This window comes from Solanum lycopersicum, chromosome 9 (assembly GCF_036512215.1).
Source record: "Solanum lycopersicum chromosome 9, SLM_r2.1".
NCBI lineage: Eukaryota > Viridiplantae > Streptophyta > Magnoliopsida > Solanales > Solanaceae > Solanum > Solanum lycopersicum.
Genome location: NC_090808.1, coordinates 2,126,304 through 2,148,154, shown reverse-complemented (window position 1 = coordinate 2,148,154; position 21,851 = coordinate 2,126,304). Strand labels below are relative to the sequence as shown.

General features: G+C 27.3%; 1 protein-coding gene across 1 annotated transcript; it reads left to right on the top strand.

Annotated features, from left to right (window-relative positions):
- Window positions 1–1,175: 1,175 nt before the first annotated feature.
- Window positions 1,176–3,672, top strand: LOC101262648 (heavy metal-associated isoprenylated plant protein 3). The gene is made up of 5 exons (XM_004246580.5): window positions 1,176–1,373; window positions 1,483–1,672; window positions 2,043–2,269; window positions 2,533–2,620; window positions 2,719–3,672. Exons 1-5 carry the CDS (start codon window positions 1,365–1,367, stop codon window positions 3,330–3,332), a joined length of 1,128 nt encoding a protein of 375 aa, XP_004246628.1. The 5' UTR covers window positions 1,176–1,364; the 3' UTR covers window positions 3,333–3,672.
- Window positions 3,673–21,851: the final 18,179 nt, after the last annotated feature.

Here is a 21,851-nt window from a genome sequence, read left to right as displayed (position 1 = left end):
AAACAAGATTAAAGTAACAAAAGTACAAAACCGGCGGCAATCCTATTTCACATTCATGTATCAAAATAACATATTTAATACAATTAATTTAATTACTAAATGAATGAATGAAATATCTTGACAAATTTAAAAAAATGTATAGCTAAAATATTATATTAAAAGTTGGAAATTTTTAATTAAAGTATATTTTAATTTAAATATATAAATGAAATATCTTGACAAATTTAAGAACTCGACGACATGTACATTCATCTCCCCTTATAACACATCGCTTTTAAAATCAAGTCCAAAATCTAAATAGGAAAAATAAAAAGGTCAAAAATAAAAAATAACTAACCAGTAAATTCAAATTTAAAAACACATATTTAAATATCTAAATTCGTCCCTTCAATCCGATCAGACACTCTAACATTTTGTTTAGATCATTATTATCCATTGGTTCATAATTTATGATATTATATTATATTTTATTGTGTTGTATTGTACTGTAGATATCAATCAGTAAAAACTGTAATGTTTGTTATTATTTAATAACATTTTAATTGTTTGGTTTGATTGTATCGCATTGTGTTGTAACTTATAAATTTACTAAAATATCCTTAATTATTTTGGGGAATGAGGTTTCATTAGATTTTTAAATAATTAAGGTAAAAAGTAAAATAGTATTTTGAAATTTAAGTAACAACGTGAATACACCAAATTGACTGTTCCATAAAATAGAAATTTTCATTGTTACGTAACAATGAAATTTGATAATACAATACAATAAATTTTAAATAACAATTAAAACAAACATTGTAGGTCTAGCAACAATACAATACAATACAATGATCGAAATATAGTGTAAACTTATAAACAGTCATCTAGACATCTCTAGAATTTATATATCATACTAAAATCTAGTATCTACTAGACAACAAAAACGAATCGAAGTATTTAATCGTGACGTAAAATCAAATTAAAATGTCTAGATGCGTACTCCTAAAATTAGTTATCCTATTATCACATTCATCCATCATTCACATCATCCATCCATATCTTCATTTTCACATCACATATACATATATATTATATATACACACATTTCAACCACCCCCACCCCCTCAATGACACCCCACCAACCCCCCAAAACAACCAAAAATAAATATATAATAAAAACTAAAATAAAAGAGTCCATAAGTGGGGGCTTTACTAATTTTTATTATAAGTATATGAATGTGATCTCATCAATTTATTATTTATTCAACATATTAAATATTTTTTTTTCTATATATTCTCTCATTTGCCTCCATTTTATTCTCTTCAAACCAAAAAAAAAATTTCTTTTCCTATAATTTCTCTATAATCCATTTTCATTTTATCAAATGGGTGAGGTAAATTCACTACTTCTAAAACTCAAAAATCACATAAATTCATTTTTAAACTTATCAATTTCATTCAAATTACTCAATTTTTAATTATTATTTTTTTTGGAATTTGCAGAAAAAAGAAGAAACTAAAGCAGAGGTAGCAGAGAAGAAGAATGACGCCGGAGAAAAAAAGTCCGGCGGCGGTGACGCTGTCGCCGCCGGTGGAAAAAAGGATGCCGGTCCTACCGTCATAGTTTTAAAACTCGATTTGCATTGTGAAGGCTGTGCCAAAAAAGTCAAACGTTCCATTCGCCATCTCGAAGGTAATTATTATTCTTCGCTTAAATCTCTTCTGAGTCGAGCCTATCGCGGTTATACCGAAATTCTAAAAATTAAACGAAGATTGAAATATAATTTGAAATTTGAATTAAAAGAGTGAAGAGTTTTAGTTTATTATTGATAAAATTTTGTTTCCTTGAATTTACCGGCAAATAGAACTTTACGGTTTTTTCAAGGAATCATCATTGTGATTAAGATCGTCGGTTCGATCGAATTTAATAATTTTTAGTATTAATTTTAAATTTATGCTAAGAAATTTATTAAATCAAACGAGCTCTTAGCTTTAGCACAAATCACTTAAGTCATAATGAAGTTCAAATTCTGATTTCCGTCTCTGAATTTTGATAATCAAAGGTGTGGAGGACGTGAAGACGGACTGTGACGGTGGAAAATTGACGGTGAAAGGGAACGTGGATCCGGCATGGCTCCGGGAGAAAGTAGCGATGAAGACGAAGAAGACGGTGGTGCTCGTTTCTCCTCAGCCTAAAAAGGACGCCGGCGCCGGCGCCGGCGGTGGAGATAAAAAACCCGATGAGAAAAAGGCAGAAGAGAAAAAACCTGAAGATAAGAAGCCTAAAGAGGTAATTTCACTCTCCTTCAACTATAGATTAATTAGTTAATTAGTTTAATTAAAGGAATAATATCACTTCACATCCCTCAACTATTAATGAATTTCAACTTTGATCCAAGCACATTTCATTTATTCTCAAAATTTCAATGAATAATAAAAGTTTAATGGTTGATAATTCATTAAATATGAAGGACCAAATGTGCTATTATAGCTTAAGTTTAAATTTGATATTTATTTTTTTGATGACTAATTAAATTTTTGATATATGTTTAGCCACAAGTAAGTACAGTGGTGTTGAAGATTCGATTGCATTGTGATGGGTGTGCACACAAAATAAAGAGAATTATAAAGAAAATTGATGGTAAGATCTATATAATATAGTCAATTAAATCAATAGTATTAGTATCTGCGCGATACGCGATTAATGAAACTAATAAAATTATAATCTAATTTTGACAGGGGTAGAAGAAGTCAAAGTAGATTCGGAAAAAGATTTGGTCAATGTTAAGGGTACAATGGACTTGAAGGAATTAATTCCTTATTTGAAAGATAAATTGAAAAGAAATGTAGAAATCATCCCACCTAAGAAAGATGATGGAGGTGGCGAAAAGAAAGAAGGCGGTGGCGGTGGCGGAGAGAAGAAAGAGAAAGAAGGTGGTGGCGGCGGTGGTGGTGAGAAGAAAGAGAAAGAAGGTGGCGGCGGTGGTGATGGTGGTGAGAAGAAAGAGAAAGTAAGTGGTGGTGGTGGCGGTGGTGAGAAGAAAGAGAAAGAAGGGGGTGAACAAAAAGCCGAAGGAAGTAAAGGTGTGGAGACAAAGTCCGAAGCGAATAAATTAGAGTATTATGGTTACAATGCACAAACACATTACGCGATGCCTGTGTACAACCAAAGTTACATGAATCAAGACTATGGTCTAACAATGTACGATCCCGGTTACAACGCTCATACGGGCTACGCCATGGAGTATGGCTACCACCAACCGTCATATGTACCACCTCCTCCACCAACGACATACTTGAACAACGCACAAATGTTCAGTGACGAGAATCCTAATGGTTGTTCTGTCATGTGATTCACGTGACAGATCATTCGATCATCAATGTTGAGGGAGAGAGTTCAAGTGAAAATGTAAATACATTAAGAAAATGTCTCAATATCTAAAGATAACACAATGAATTGTAATTTACAAGTTCTAATGAGATTTTACCCCGATACTTTGTATTAATTTGTGGGAAAAAATCACATATTATGAGACATTTAGAAAAATAATAATAATATGAAATGTATACGTAATGGTATATGAGGATATAGTTTCTTTTTAGGAATTGTCATTAGGTTTAATTAGGTTTATCTTTTGACTTGTATGTTATTAATATAATATATAGATAATAATATATTCAATTTTGTGACTACATATTTTTGTTATTTTCTTGTTCATTATTTACGTTATCTCATTGTGTACATGTAAGCATTCATGTTTAATTTTTAACCTATGGTGGCTAATAAACCACTTGGCACAAGAATATCTATAGTACAATTTTAATATTGTCAATATTTGTTTTTATTCATATATAAATTATAAATTGATAGATTTTGCACATAAAAGACATAATGGAAATATGGTTTTAGGTCACATCTTAGGGTAGTTGGATTAGCACCATCTACAATTAGACAAAATTAAAGGAATTGTTTACACCATGCATTAGCAAACTAACAAATTGTACACTCTAAAATATTCTCAGTGATTCAGTCGATATAAATATACGCTTAAATTGTTCAAAGTTTATATACGTATTATGCAACTCATTATACTATATATACTAGATAACTTGATGTCTTTTTAAAAAAGATATAAATTCTAAATTTTAAATTTACTTCCGCCATTATATCTTTTTTACGAGTCATATTTGAGAGATGGCATCCAAGAAAAAAGTTGGCAACTTCTTCTTTGGATTTTCAAATAAAAAATAATTAGTATCAAGCTAGGGTAAACATTTTTCAAAGTTGCAATAAATTTATGATAGAAAATATATAGAAAATGGAATTCATGATAGCTAGTATTGAATTATGTTGTAGCCAATGGCATAGAGGCTCAAGCTTATTAAGTCTCATCAAGAATTAGTTGATGTCAAATGATCAATTATTATGAACTATTCAAAGAGTTTAACTAACAATGATAAAATTATCTTTATACGATGTAAAATTATGAAATTAAATTCAGGATCATACATTTTAAAATCTTATTGCTTTTGTTGAAGTTCCAAACTCAAGGACTTAATTGAAAACTAAAGCACCAACAATTAGTTGCACTGGTTTTACAACTTTATAATTGTAAATTTTATTTACATATGCATCGTTAACAAAGCCAAATAAAACTATTAACCAAGACTTAAAAGTCATAAATAGTGGATTGACAATGATCTTATGATATTGCATTCGTTTCATAACATATATTTATGTGACAATAATCTTATGATATTACTTATAATATGTCAACAATTTTTTTTCACTTAATAAGTGAAGAGAAGAGGGAAGTAAGATTTATCGAGTTTTATAAAGTAATTTCTTCACAAGTTGCTGGTGAAGGAAGTTCGAAGAGATATTCTTCATTCATTACTAAGCAAAAATTTTAAGTCTTTAAATAGTTCGTGCTTTTATGAATCCTGCACGCATGTAATAACTGAGCCTTGTTATACAAGTTATTAGTTTCACTTATTATGAACGGTTGCATATATAATGTACATTTTAAGTAATCAAACACTATAAAAAAAATCTTTAACATTATGGTATAGATATTAGTTAATTAGTTAATTAGTTCAACTACAAAACATTTCTTAATTGTCACATGAATCATGAAGAAATCAGCTTAAACCGGTTATTTTTCCCCTTTTTAGAAATTTCAACCTTTCCATATTATATTATAATTAGCTTAAAGGTTTAAATTAATTAAACATAAGATATTTTAAGATGTTAAACTCTAGAAGCAATGAGAAGTTGGATAAATAAGATAATTCTAGAAAATTCCAAATTGATAAAAAGTGACTTTTGAGAAGTTGGTTTAGCTAAAAAAAAAAAAAAAGTGGATTAGACAAATTAATCTCTTGATTACAACTAACTACAATTTAACTAATTAATCCATTGTTGGTTACACATACCCTTTAAACACTGCAAATAGCTTTAATATCAAGAAATTAAATATATTTATTGCATGGAAAATATCTATTTGATTTTGCCTTTTCAAATACTATAAAGGTTAAGTATTAATTTAGCCAATACAAGGTTCAACTTCAATTAGAATAATTATATTTAGTCAAGATGATTTTTTTTTAAAAAAAAATAGTTTTCATGGTTTGGTTGGTTATGATGTTGATCAATTTATATAAGATACTTAGTTAAATACTCAAAGTTATATTTTTTTTTTATGTAAATTATTCAATAGATTTGACTCTTGTTAACTTCTTTAAGCCATGATAATTAAAACAAAATAATATTTAGAGGGTCAAGATTAAGGTGTTAATCTTTTGTCTATCACAAAGCCATTTATTAAAAGAGCTAACTCTTGCATTTAAATAAATATTCTATAAGAGTTAGTATAGGGGGAAATTCGTAAAATTAAGAGAGTCATTATATCAATATTGTTTTTGAAAAAATATCTACTTTGTTGAGTAAATTGTTAAAATGACGTTTAGATTTGTCTTCTTCGCTTCTAAAGATATTTAGAGAAAGGAGTATTGTCAATCATTGTCAGTTGATGATAAAATTTAATTAATGAATCTCTCACTTAATTATATTTAGTTGGAAAGATAGATGTTCGACATGCTATTATTTTCTTACGAACGTTTTTAGTAGGTCAGAGGTATTATTTCTCAACTTAAGTTTATCGTTATCCTCAAACTTTAAAAAAAAAAATTCAACAATTGAATTTATGAAGAATGAAATTATTAATTAAAATATAGTTGAAAGTTCTACGCACATCATAGGTCGTAATTTTTATTGAGTAAACAGACTTTACTCGATAAATCAATTGATATTTACTTTTCTATTTTAGTTAAATTAAGAAACCAGATTCATTACGTGATTAACACGTAACTTATATATGCTATTCACCTATTCATGAGGGAATTTATTTTAATTTTGTAAAATTTACTAAGTAAAAAATTCTAATTATGAGAACATGTAATGCTAATATTGCCTTAAGATGTAATTCGAATCTTAGACTATAATCCAAAAATCACGATTATTTATCAAATGTCACTAATCAAGAATTCTTTTAGATTATTATTTTAATTTTTTTTTGCATAAAGAACCCATCAATGTCAAAATCTTTTCCGTAAAATACGCAATAAATAAATAAATTAAAAATAGAGATTATGATTATTGACTAGAAGAATATTATGAAGTCCAATAATAGGTCTTTTTTTCTTCTTACTTTCAATAATTGTTTGATATCTATATTGAAGTTTGATTAAATTTGAAGTCATGCTAATAAGTTTTACATTAAGGGATAAAACGCTTTCTGACAAAGACGATTTTGTATTAAAAAAACTTAGATTCGGAACTTGTAATTAAAAATTAAAAAAACATCTATTTATCAATATATCATAACTTTTATCATAAAACAAAAGATCTTTGCGTTTTGCGTTAGTTGTTTTAAATATTTCAAACAAATCAAATCTAAAATATAGTGTGCGTAATTAACTTCGCTAGTATTCTAAGAATAAATATTTTGCATATTGATTTGATTCTTCAAAAATATCACATATTACGTCTCAGTTCCTTTGTAATTATTATTTTTAAAAGGGAAAATACACAAATACCCCCTCAACCTATGCCTGAAATTCCAGACACACACTTATACTATACTATTGTAACGACCTGTTTAGTCGTTTTGAGCAGCAGATTTTATTTCTGGAAAAACAGGCTGAGGCGACGGACCCCACGACGGACCGTCATGGGCAAGACGGACCGTCGCAGGGTCTCGTTTCAAAACACTTAGAAAAACTGAAAATTGGGTACTGAAATCGACTCTCTGAACTTCGTAACGAAATGGCAGGACGGACCGTCACAGGTGTGACAGACCGTCACAGACCCTTGGTGGAAATATTGGGTCTCTGAACTTTGCGACGACCTGCAGGACGGACCGTCGCAGGCACGACGGGCCGTCACAGGTTGCGTAATCCCAGTTGAAGTCGGAATTCTGGTTAAGTTTTAAAGGGGCGTTTTGGACTATTCCTGCTATAATTATATATTTCGTGGGTCTATATTAATAACTCAATTTCTTGGGGGATAAAAGAGGTAACCTTAAGTTAATTAGTGGGTTATTATTGCCATCTTTTACACTTGATTATATGTTAATTAGGGTAAAAGAAAGAGGGTTTGAATAAGAAAAATAGAAAGAACAAAGAGAAAACAGAAAAAGAAAGAGAACGAGTAGAGAGAGAGAGAAACGAAGAGGATAGCAAGGATTTTGAGAAGATAGCTTGTTGATCGCAATTCTTCGGTGGAGGTAGGTTATGGTTTCTCTTACGATATTCGTAGTAAACTCTTAATAGAGAATGATATGTATTGATAATATTGTAAACCCTGCTATGTGCTTAATTGTATGCTTGCATGAATGTAATTATATAATTGTGATTATATAAGCATGATGAAGTTATTGAATCCCAAATCTTGCAAAATCTTAATCTCCTTGTTAATAATGAGGCCTTGGTATAAAAGAAGGCGTGATGAACTAAAATAATGGGATTGATGAGGCCTTAGTATAAAAGAAGGCGTGATGAACTAAAATAATGGGATTGATGATGCCTTGGTAAGAAAGAAGGCTTGATGAATTGATGGAAGGAGATTAGGGGATCGGGTGTCACGAACCGACATGTAGAATTAGGGGATCGGGTGTCACGAACCGACACGTAGTATTAGGGGATCGGGTGTCACGAACCGACACGTAGAATTAGGGAATCGGGTGTCATGAACCGACACGTAGTATTAGGGAATCGGGTGTCACGAACCGACACGTAGTATTAGGGGATCGGGTGTCACGAACCGACACGTAGTATTAGGGGATCGGGTGTCACAAACCGACACGTAGATTTAGGGGATCGGGTGTCACGAACCGACACATATATTTAGGGGATCGGGTGTCACGAACCGACACATAGATTTAGGGGATCGGAGTGTCACGTACCGACACAAGAGGATTAATGAATATTGAGGGAGCGGAGTGTCACGTACCGACACAAGAGAAATAAAGATAATGAATCTTGAAAGATGTTAATATACTCAATCTAATGAACATGATTCCCAAATGAGTATGGTATCGAGGCTTGAGTCCTCATGTGTGAACTTGACGGTAATTGTTAATGATATAGTATTTGTTGTTGCTACATGTTGAGTATCATAGTTGATTTTATGATATTACTCGGTATATATTGATTTCTATTTTGAGTTGGCCGATGATATCTACTCAGTACCCGTGTTTTGTACTGACCCCTACTTTTATGTTCTCTTCTTGTTTATTTATGGAGTGCAGCAAACGTGCCATCGTCTTCAACTCAACAGTAATTCAAGCCAGTCTTACTACATCGGAAATTCAGGGTGAGCTAATGCTTCTAGCTTGGACTGGATCTTCTTCTTCAAGTCTTGATACCTTGAACTTCCGGCATGGACTAGCTTCTTATGTATTTTTAGCTTTTAGAATACTCTTAGTTTAGTCATTTGATCGTAGATGTTCTTGTGATGATGACTCCAGATTTTGGGGAATAATAGATGTTGAATTTTAGAAGTTAATGAATTGGTCTTTATTTAATGAGTTTAAGTCTTCCGCATTACTTTCTGTTGATATTATATTGAAATGTTAAGATTAGATTGGTTGGTTCGCTCACATAGGAGGGTAAGTGTGGGTGCCAGTCGCAACCCGGTTTGGGTCGTGACAACTAAGATCCTATTATCACCATGAACTTATTTTATAAGTAATTTTCTAACCCTTTTTGGCCTACGTGGCACTAGCTTGAAAAAAAGTCAACCAACGTTGGGCCCACAAGATAGTCATTACGTAGGCCAAAAGGGTAGAAAATTATTAATAAGATAAGTTCAGGGGTAATAGGACCTTTGTATAGTATAAGTGTGTCTCCGATATTTCTGGCATAGATTGAGGGGTTGTGCATTATCCCTTTTTTTAAAAAAAATGCATTTTTCTAAAAATTCTACATATGCACAAGAACTTTTCTGAAAATAATATCTTTTTCAGAAATAATTAATTTATTCATCATCATAATTATTTTCTAGTGGCGAATTATTTTACTCGATATTCAATATTCATTTTAACCAAAAAAAATAATAATTTTACTCCGTGATACACATATTCACGTGCCCCATGATACACACGCATGTCATATATAAAAAAATAATTGTATCATACTTGGAAAAAATGTGCACTTTTCTAGACAAACACAAGTCAAATTTGGACATTTTGAATACGTTAGTTTGTATCTATATATATATATATATATATATATATATATATATATATATATGTATATATATTTAAAGGCGATTAACATAGGTTGTGGTTCAATGGGAAAAACGTTTCACTCTTAACCAAAGATCTCAGTGATATAGAGGAAATCATGTTGGGCGCCCGACACCAAACAGACCCTGCAAAATGCAATTCAGAAAAAAAAAAAACTTAAAAGGTGGAATAAAAAATTTTAATTATGAATTTTAATTATTTTTGTTTATTTATTGAAATCTGAATAAATTATTCAAATATATTTAAAAATATACTTAATATCAAAATTTGAATCAAAATTATTAAATTTAATTGCGTAGTACTAGTCATACACGATAGTTAGTTTGCTTTTTTTTTTCAGATATAAAAATCATATAGTAACGAAACACAAGTTTAATTTGAATTTTATTTTTCAATGATCATGATCTTTTAAGTCCATGGACCCTACTAAAACTTAGTTGTTGAAATAATTATGTATGTACATATGTGTGATATAAGTGGCGGATTTAGAATTTGTAACTAAGGGTCCAAAATTTGAAAAAGTAAAGGGCTGGCTCTGTCTTTATGTGATACACATAAAACAGATTACGATAGATTGTAATGGATTGATAAATGCATATTGAAAGAAAAAACTATAATCTATCAAATAGTTTCATCATTAGTTTATATTTTTAACTCAATATTGTAACAGATTCTTAACTCAGTCACTATTTTGTGACAAATAGAAAGAAAATATTTGTGAAAAGTTTGCGACGAATCAATATCACTATCACAATTTTTTATTAACTCATCCTCATTTTCGTCATAATAATCCTGTTACGAAATTATGACAGGGTAGTAATTATTTTTTTCTCAATAATATAAAACTAAACTGTAAAATATCATCATCTATATCCAATGGTGAATTTAGGATCTTAAGTTCGTGGGTGCTCACTTCTCTTAGTATTTTTTAAATGTTATAATTAAATACTCGTCATTTCTTAGAAAATACTAAATCGCGAGATTTTTAACTAGTTAAATTTTTTTCAAGAAATAAATGGTTGTTCTTTATAAAAATATTTAAATCACAAGAAATTTATTCAAAATATAAGAGAAAATTTAAAACTAAAGGTAAAGTAAATAAAGTATAAATGGAAGAGAAGGAAGTTGAAATTAACAAAATTAAAAAGAAAAGTCATAAATAAAGTATAAGAAAAGTAATGAAGAATTGAATGGGGAAAAAGAAGGAAACATTTAATTTTAGTTATAAATAAATACATAATTTGAGTTATAAAAATATTTGGATATATATATATATATATATATACACACACATTACGTTGAGATTAATAAATATCAATAGTAAATTTCATTCATATTAACGAATTTTCTCGTGAATTAAACTAATACAATTTACGATCGATGAATATTTATTATCATCAATATCGAATATTCCTTCACAAATTTGTGTGTTTATATATATATATATTATTTTTTTTCTCCTTTCTTTTTATTAATAAATTTATTTATTTATGCGTTTCAAGTTGGCCATCTAATCAAATTTGGCATATTTGAAAATTCCAAAATTTATATTACAAATAATGTAATTTATATTTGTCATATTTATTGTACCTAGTGTTTTCTTGCGTAGTGCTTTGGCAACATCTCCATAATATCACAATTGTTTCATGCAATTTTGTCAAATTTTCAACAATTTTTTTTTTGTCAAGATAAGATAGTGATGACCAAAAAAGCCAAACCACAAAAATATAAAGTTGTTATTTTTCTTAACAAAAAAAATATATCACATAGGAAGCTACTCCACAAGACTAAAAATTAAAGGTTAATTATGATGTCAATATTTCTTTAAATCTCCAAAAACAAAAAAATTAAAATACAACAAAAGTTGAAACCATCATATTTTTTAACTTTTAATTTTCCTATCATCAACCTAAAGAAAGTTGGACAAAAATAAGGTTGATTGTAAATTTGTAACACACAAGAATGGCAAATTTTATTTTTAGTTTTATTCAAAATCAATTTTATTGATAAAAGTAAGACTCGTATACATTAACAATATTATAAAGAGGTGAAGTCAGAATTTTTACTATTTTGATGGAAATTCTTTATATACATTAAGAACGAAACTCAAAATGTTGATTTGACATGTAATTAACTTATATTGTGATTTATTGAAAACGGTTACTTGTACTGTATTTTTTCTATCTTAATTTATGTGGTACTATCTGAATTTTAAGAGACCACAATTGTCTTTAATTATGAACTTAAATATGAAATTTTGTTTAAAATAAAAATTTATATTAATTAACTCAACTAATTAAAAGTCCTAACTTTTCGTGAGTGTTTTTCATTTTTGATACTTTAGGAAGTATTTAAAAACATTTTGTGCAAAATTACGTGTGTGTATAGAATTCAAAGTTTTCTTTATAGGTAGAATAAAGACAAAATAAAAGGAGCCAATAATTGTTGGGATAAAAAATTAAATTCTTATAATATGACATATTTCCATACATCATTTAGCATGTTTAATAGAGACATCTTTTAAATTTCCCTATCATGGATCATTATCAAACACCACTCAAAAGAATTGTAAAATTTTTATTATATGAAACAATTTTTAAAGCATGTCATTTAATTTGAGCTCAATTAAAATTTTATGTTTTTTAATTTATGGTATACACAAACAGATATTTGAATATTTATAAAAGTTGAATAAGTATAGATACATATGCGATACATTTTACGTAATATATATAAATAAGTTCAAATATATCTTATATGATTGTCATCATGTAAAAAATCATGTCGGACGTGTGTACGTATCGTACACTAAAAATTAAAGAATATAAATATCAGTTAACATCGAATTAAAAGATATATAGATGGTTATGTAAGCATGTTGTTAACTTCAAGAAAAATAGAAAAATTGTTGTAGAATATTTTATAGAAAAGTTCATCACAATTTTTGTGATAATATTATGAATGAATTATAGTATTTTAATTTTCATGTTTTTTTAAAGATATTTATTACATTATGATTAAAACATCATTATACTATACTACCATAACACTTTTTAAAAATTTCACTTCTTAATAAAAGATATTATTTTTTAGATGATTTGGTAATATAGAATAATGTATTTTATAGTATCAGTGTGAACAAATTAAATTGAATCAGGTTCTTTTATAATAAATGAGAACAAAATTAAAGTTTATTGCTTTTAATACAAGTAAACTTTGTATATATAATATGAAAATATAAATATGTGGCACAATTTCATTTAAAAAGCCAAAAATGCTGATTTCATTTATGATTAAAGTATATAAAAATTGTCATTTTTGTGTGAATAATGATTTTATAAAAAAGTGAAAAGATTTTAAATAATGATTCAATATTGATAAATAAAATAATTTCTATAATCATTGATTTTCATAATTTAATTTTTTGAGTTTTTTTATATTTTTTATTCGAAGAATATTTATACTATCGATAATTTTATTCGTTCTTTTTATCTTTATAAGCTAGACAGACGACATACTCAATATTACTTCAGTTATAAGAAAAAACAATTCTTACAATTACAAAAATAATAAATATTCTCTATCGTTTTAATTTGATATTTTAATTTTTGGCATGATGTATATCAATATCCATCAAAAGATTTTTTAATTCAACACACATTATATAATATATTTTTTTTAAAAAAAAATGTTATCTATACAAATTTATTTTAATTTAGCTTCAAATTTATTAGAATTATTATTAATTATTGGACTATATGTTTTGCCTAGTTCATCATTGAAAATGTGTTGATAAAAGAGTTCTATTAAGACCTGTTTTATTTTATTAAGCTTCATTTGTTGGTTTTTAATAGAGGTGTTAATTATTCAAATCTCACTTGTTAAATGTGTTTATCTTATAAATTTATATCATAATTATTCAGATCTTAATAAGTGTATTAATTATTTTTATATTACATGTGACAAATTTTTATAAATGAAGATGTGTATCCAAGAATTTATACAAATATAACATGAGTTCATCGATTCAATATAATGAATTAATGATACAAATGTCACAAATTTAAATTTCGTTATCATATATTATTAAGAAAAAATGTCAATATGTGTGGCTCATAAAATTAAAAAACAACCCTTCACATGCAGAAACATATGGAAAATATAATTAAGTATATAAAAATGATCGAATTTAATATCCTGTACAAAATTTATGTGTGATAAATCGTATATATACAAATGAATTGATTATCGATTTACATTAAAAAAAATAGCAAAAACATATGTCTACATTTTTAGATAAAATAATCTACTTCACATCTTTTTTTTCTTTTGGTAAAAAAACTAAAAATAATATCAATATATCAATTTTTTATTTTTTTTTAAGATAAGGAGGAATATTTCAAATACTAAGGAAATAATTATTCATTTGGCAAGCTATCAACATTTTCATATTTAATCTGAATATCCACTCCTAACAAGGTTTATTTATTTATAATTAAAATACTGTAGGTTTAGGTACAAATTAACATAAGCATCCAACAACACTACTTTATTTTATTTAATTAATTAATTAGGTCATATTATTGGCCCCTAAAATTCAATAGAAAAGGCATGCTTTTGAGCTTATATATATATATATATATATATATTTATTTATATTATTTTTTTTATTTTTTTTTAAATTATATTTTTTGTGGGATGGATTTTGCTACATGAGGTCATATTTTTTTTCAATAATATAAAGGCCACGTATATACCTAACCTCAAAACAATATCTAGTAATATAAAATAAAACATTTTATGAATATATTCTTTATTGTTTTTTTTCCAAATATTTTATTTCAAATCATGCTTTGCTGACTCCGTACATACTTGTCTTAATTAAAAATCTAAAATATAATTTTCTTTATTAAGTTTGTATTATATGTTGTACACGACTAATTTTTCCATTAGGGCAGGCTTACTTGATTATTAGGGAAATAAATTATGTTACGAGGTATTTCTTTCTTAATTAAATAGGTCTTGCGTGACACAAAATTAAATTTGTTGAACAATTTTATAGCTATTAAATATCAAATAAAAATTGAAAAGAAAGTAAATGAAATTTGATCCGTTCATTTATTAACTCAATTTAATGCTGGAAGATTCTAGAAGAGATTGATGGCATGGTTCACTCCAGCTAAAACAAGATAAATGCAGCTTCAGTTCCACGTCATCTCAACAATAGTTAGTTGTATAATAATTCATTTATAATATTTTTACCTAATACATAGTGATGAGATTTAATAAAAATATATTTTGAAATAGATTCATCAACATTTTTATAATTATTTTGTGAAAATAAGATGATGAAATGGATTTGTGGATATATTAAAAATAAAGAGTAAGAATGAGGATATCTGAGCAAAAGTGGAAGTAGCTTCATAGGGACGGAGATAGGTGAGAATTTATGGATCCAAACGAATTTGATAACTTTTTTGTAGATCTTATATCAGTTTACTGAGGAGACGAGCTTATTAGAGTGTGTAACTCAAAGTTACGAATCATTAGAATAGAATATTAACAAATATTGAAATATTTTCTTACTTCCTGAAGAATTTAAATTTAGTGATGTCGGTTGTAATATAATTTGTTTTAGTCTTGCTTTTTCTTTCTACTAATTATTTTCATTTCATATTAATTGTTATATTTTCTTCATTGCTGTTTTCCTTTTTCATTCTTTATTTTATTATACTCAAGTCGACTATCTTTCAAAAGTAATATATTTATCTTCATAAGTTAAGTATACGTCGTATACCCTCGACCAGTAATTCATTTATGAGATTTTATATCGGAAAAACGTATTATTAATTTGTTATTTATATGTATAAGATAAATTTCAAATCAAATTATAATCGGATTATTAATGAGCCAACCATCGATTCATTTTTTAAGTAAAATCATTTTCTTAGGCCTGCATTAAATTATTTTTGTCACTCGTATATCAAATTCAAAAATTATATTTACATAATTTAAATATCATTTTTGCCTCTTTTATTTGTTAATTACATACACGTATTTACAAAATTTAAAACCTAACTTTTGCAGGCCATTAATTAAAGTTCCACACGTAATCTTACAGTATGTATTTAATGTTGAGTTCTATTTGCCCTAAATTTCTTATCATAAATAGGTTTTTCTTTTAGGAAAAGGTTTTGGATTGACTAATTATTTTTTTGTATGAAAAGGTTTAGGATCACAAGCTTGATACGTTATCACTTGTGTGAACCTCCCATGTATTCCGAGAGAATTGGTTGAGGTTGTTTCCCTCTGTATTTTGTACTCTCATATTTATAGTAGATTACTCATCTCCTTTGTGGACGTAGGTCGATTGACCGAACCACGTTAAATCTTTGTATTTTTTGGTATATTTCTCGTTGTCTTCTTACTCATGGTCTTTCGAGGTTTGTATTGCTAGCTTCCGCGTTTACACCTGCTTATATCCGGTCCTAATATTTAAGTATTAAGAGAAATATTTTTCATTAATTTTTTTTACAAAACAATATTTTTTTTCAATATTTATTAAAACTAATAATTTGTATTAAGCAAAGCTCTTAAGAAGTGCTAATGCTTCTAGAAAAATGTCATTTTTTCATTTTTTATTATTATTTTGATTAAAATACTTATATTTTTAAAAATTTGGTCAAATATACTATGAGATTTTACGTAAACATGCATGTCCACTTGTATTATTCAACTGAAACCTAAAAATACCAAAAAAAAATTAAATAGATGAGGTGACAAAATCACTAGTGTGGTCCAATTTGGTAATTAATAAAGGGGTTAGGAGATTATTAAGCCCCTAACTTAACTAATTAATAGTAGTACAATGACATCTCTAAAATTTGTAATAACCTAATTTTATTAGCACTTATAAATAATATAAATATAAATATAATAATGATAAAGTTTATTGAGGAAATGGTTCACTATCAACAATATATTGCCTTGATTATATAGACATTCATTACTTTTTATCTCTATTTTAAATTAAATATCTTAAATTTAATTTGTAAATATAAAATTATTTTTATTAAAAAAATATTTCTTCTAATCAAGCAAATGTTAAATTATTTTAATTAAATTTAAATCTCAAATATAAAATTACATTTGTTAGACAATATTTCTTCTAATATAAGATGTTTTTAGCTTAAGTCGAAATTTAGTATCGAATATAACCTGATAAAAGAAAACAAACCAAATACTATTACTTTATCTATATTCTTAATTAGAAAAATTGAACTTTTTATTTAAAAATATTTAACATAAAACGTTATTGATATGAGTAAAGATTTAATTAAAATTAATATCATATTGAATATCGAACTTACAAAAAAGACACCGCAAAAAACTCATTCATAGATTGAGAGGGGTATTGTGGCAATGAGTCATTAAATTGACCTTTTAATGCCTGTGACTCAGCAATGATTATGACGTGGCCATGTTTTTGGCTTCTTCTTAAGAAAAATAAATTAAAATAATTAAACATTTCAACCATTAAAAATAAAATAAAAAGAGAGGCAAATTATCAAGAGAGGTATAAAAGGATTTCAAATGAAATAATAGAACACTATTTTGCCAAAATTCCTTAAAATAAATTATTCACTAAGCATGGTCCATTTCCTTTTAAAATTTCAAAATGTCTTTTTGCTTTATTTTAGGCCAAATATATAAACAGATCTCTGAGTTATCCCAATTATGTTATTTTTCTATTGAAATCATTGACTCACCCATATTGTTCCGTTTAAACAAACATTATTAATTGATGTGAAATCAGATTTGTGAGAGATATTGATAGAGGATACACATGTTTCAGAACTCATTAGTCCAATTGACAGTGAAAATGTTCGAAAATAAATGTGTTTTACATAAGTCATTTGAACACATTAAAAAATAAATCAGATGAACACGGTTTGTCTTCATTTCTTCATTCAAAATCATTACAATTCGAACACAATTGAAGGCATTTACAATAGAAAAGCATATTAAAATCAACCAAAAGTTTAGAAGTAACAAATTATGGATGGTTCAGTAATTTAAAAAAAAATGACGTAGTTGACGTACCTGAAAGAAAAAACCCAACAAGTTTAGGGATCTGTTTATGAGTTCGGCCTTTATTTTATACAAATTTAAGTGCGTACTTGTGCACACCCAAAGTTAAAGATTATAGTTATCAGCTGACTTTAAGTTAATGATTATGTTTATGTATTATGCCTAAAAATATATAATTATCACATATTCAAGCATTTTTCTTTATTTATCAAAAGTCATATCCCTTAAAACAAATTAGTGAAAGTTTTAATACTATTTTGATGATATAACCAAAACTTAATGACATACATGCATGATCATGATGCCCATATTCCATGACATGGCATGTTGAGCATGAGACATGTATGATGGATGGCAATGCATATGACATGCCATTTTTAAATTTTTTTTTTTAAAAAAACATGTGAGTATGAACTAAAAAGGGTTTGAAGAATATTAAATTTGACATTTTTTAAAAAATGTGGGTCCCAGTCCACGTCATTCTTTCATATTGCCATGCTGGATTTTGAATTTATAACCCAAAGTCCAAAAATAACCAACCGTGCGTATATAAATACATTAATTATCTTTCATTTTTCAACATCACATACAAAAATAATCAAATATTAAATAATAACAATAAATTACTCTTTGAAAAACAAAATTAAAGAAGAAAATATATGTTTCTTACTATAAGATATATATCGTAAATAACTTACCAGATAAGTATAATATTTATCGATAGAGTGATTTTTTAAAAGTAATTTAAACATACATTGATGGGATTTTTATTAATGAAATATAGCTTTGCTAGCTTTCAAAAGCTTGGTGAAACGGGATATATTAGAGTCGATTACGTATGTGTATGCGTATTGATTGAGAAATCGACGTGGAATTATTCTTACTTGAATGACTTTCTTTCGTCTAAAAATTATAGTATAGAAATGTCAAATATACATATTAAATTTTTTTATTGTGATAACTTTCTTTATATTCTGAATTTCATTAATGAAAATTCCGATAACAACATACGAATGAGTTGATTTTAAGACATCCCAGAAAGAAAAGGGAAAAAGGTGAAGTAGAATTGCTTCATTATTTGGATTACTCTAAATTATATGATATAATATAAGAATTAAACCAAAGTAGAATGTTTCTAGTCAAAGTAATTTAATTCAAATGAAACCTTTTCTTTACAATTTTCATAACTTGGGAAGAAAAATACAAGTTGAGTAACACTAGCCACCATATTAGTCAAAAATATTAATTGTTGGTTCCATATTAGACCATTAATTTCAAATCAAGGTTCACCCCTCCCTCCCTCCACCCACCCCACCCCAACCCCACCTATTATTAATAACCAATGTAGTTATTTGACATCGACTCTAATTTAATTAATTTTACTTATTTAATTTCATACAAATATAAATATTTAATTATGTAAATATAAAGTATCAGAAATAAATATCATGTAAGATCAAGTTAAACTATTAACGCATGTATTTAGTAGTTGAAGGATCACAAATAAGTATTACAGTCAGAGGTGAACACACATAGGTGGGGTAGAGTGCACGTGCACCTATTAACTTCAGAAAAAATTATGTATATATATATATATATATTGATCTATTCTAAGAAGCTGATAGAAAATATAAGTAATCACGCCCGTAGAAAGCCTAGAAAGACACTTGGTAGTGCCGGTACAAGCCAACTCACCCGCCCACTCGATTAGGTTTCAATCTACTAATCTAATACGATATTATTTGTTAATTGTCTTTAATAATTCTGCTAATAGTCTTCAAATTCTGATTTCGCTTTCGATTATACTAAGAATATTTGTTTCAATTATTAATAAATGATACAGTTATACGAAAGATAACTCGAGTTTACACTATATTCACACATGGTTTTAGAGTGGAGTAGATTAATTTAATGAATGATATATAGACCAGTAGATTAGCATAAAACTTGTTCTAATAATAATGACTTCTTCAAAATATAAAATACTTGTTAAACATAGTGTTTAAAAAGTTATAAATTCAGAGAAAATGCACAAGTATGCACAAGTACCCCTTAAATCTATGCCCGAAATCACAAGGACGTACTTATACTATACTAAGAATCTATTACCCCCTGAACTTATTTTATGGGCAAGTTTCTATTCCTTTTCGACCAACATGACACTAGCTTGAGAAAAAAAGTTAACTAGCATTAGACCCATAAAATAGTGTCACGTAGGCTGAATATTATTAATAAAATAAATTCATAAAGTAATAAGACCTTAGTATAATATAAATGTGTGTCTAAAATTTCTGATATAGATTTAGACGTACTTATTCGTTATCTCAAGAATTTATAAAATAGTAGCTTTTTGTCCCTCCATCTAAAAACATTAATATTTTGAGCTAATCTTTTTGTTCCCAAAGTTTGAAACCCTCTTTACAAGGCACAAATAAAGACTTTGAAAAGATTAATTTTTTATTCACACTAGAAAAAGAAATGTATTATTCTGACTATATTTTCTTTGATTTAAATTGAAGACTTTTTTGAAACATAATGACTAGCCTTGATTTAATTTTATTTGTTAATATAGTTACTTTTTTGACTTTTTGGAATCATTTTGGCTTATTTGGATAAGCTTGAGGTTATATAGTTGCATATTTTTTGTGGCTGGAGAAAATATTTTAAAATATTATTGAAGTGTGTGCAGCACCATATCTTCCTTAAAAAATAATAATTAAAAGTCCATTATAATAATTACTATTACTAAGTATACAAACTCTAGAAGGATTAGAAATTGGACTTTTTAGATTTATAGAATTTTGTGGACTGAGCTTCGATTGATAATAAATTTTGAGGTTGAAATATGAAATATTAGAAATTTTGAGTTATTGAAAGTTGAGATTTTTAAGATATGAAGTTATGTTTAGATGTGTATTTTATTTGAAAATAAAATTGGTGAACGAAAGTGAGTAAAGAGTTGTACAAATACAACTACTCATCGATATGTGGATCTAATTCGGCTAAAAAATTAAGCTCATTTAAAGAATCAATACGTGACTCTTCGCAACCTCCCCACCCCACCCCACCCCGAACCTCCTTATACCTAAGGCTAGACATATCTGATGTATGAACAATTTAATATGATGACGTAACGTTGAAAATAAAATTTGAAATGAATCCTTCACTAATTTCATGTTGAATAAACTGATTATAGAAATCACTAACATTGAAAATAAAATTTTACGAATGAATTATTCTCTTATTTCACATTATAGAAATCGATATTGAATCTAATTCAACCTTAAAAATTAGTTGGAATTTTTTTTTAAAATTTATATTAACTCATTCTTTAAAAAGTATCGATTTGAGACTCTTCAATATGCAATTTTAAAATTTTGATGTCAATGTTTTCTCTATGAAAATAGCAAATCTCTATTTTAATTAAATTTTTTTTAATTGTACTAAAGTTTAACTTTAATTCTTGATAATATCAATTGAGATAAAAGAGTAGAGTTCTTAAAAGTTATAAATGGGCCTCCAGAAATAAAGCCCATCAAATCAACAGCATAATCCAATAGTAAAGCCCATCTAATTGTATTTGTTGACCCAAAAAAGCTTAATGTTAAGTGAAGTGCACATATAGCAAATTTTAGGATCTATTTAAAGAATAGCCCAAGTTTACAAACATTTTAGAAAAAATCACCTAAATATACGTCAAAACTTTTATCGCTATTTCTAAAATTTTCTATCATTTTTTTTTTTTAAAAAAAAACTCCAATTACATATGTCGCCCTCTCTCCTCTGGTCGATATAACTATGTATCCGAATGTCTGTAAACATATTCGAAAGTTCAATAATATATCTGAATGTCCTATTCCTTTTCGAATATATATTTTTCCTTTTGAATACCACTCTCATCTATGTATTCAGATATATTCAATTTTAACGGATAATTATAATTTGGAAAAAGGTAAAACAAAATAATATAAT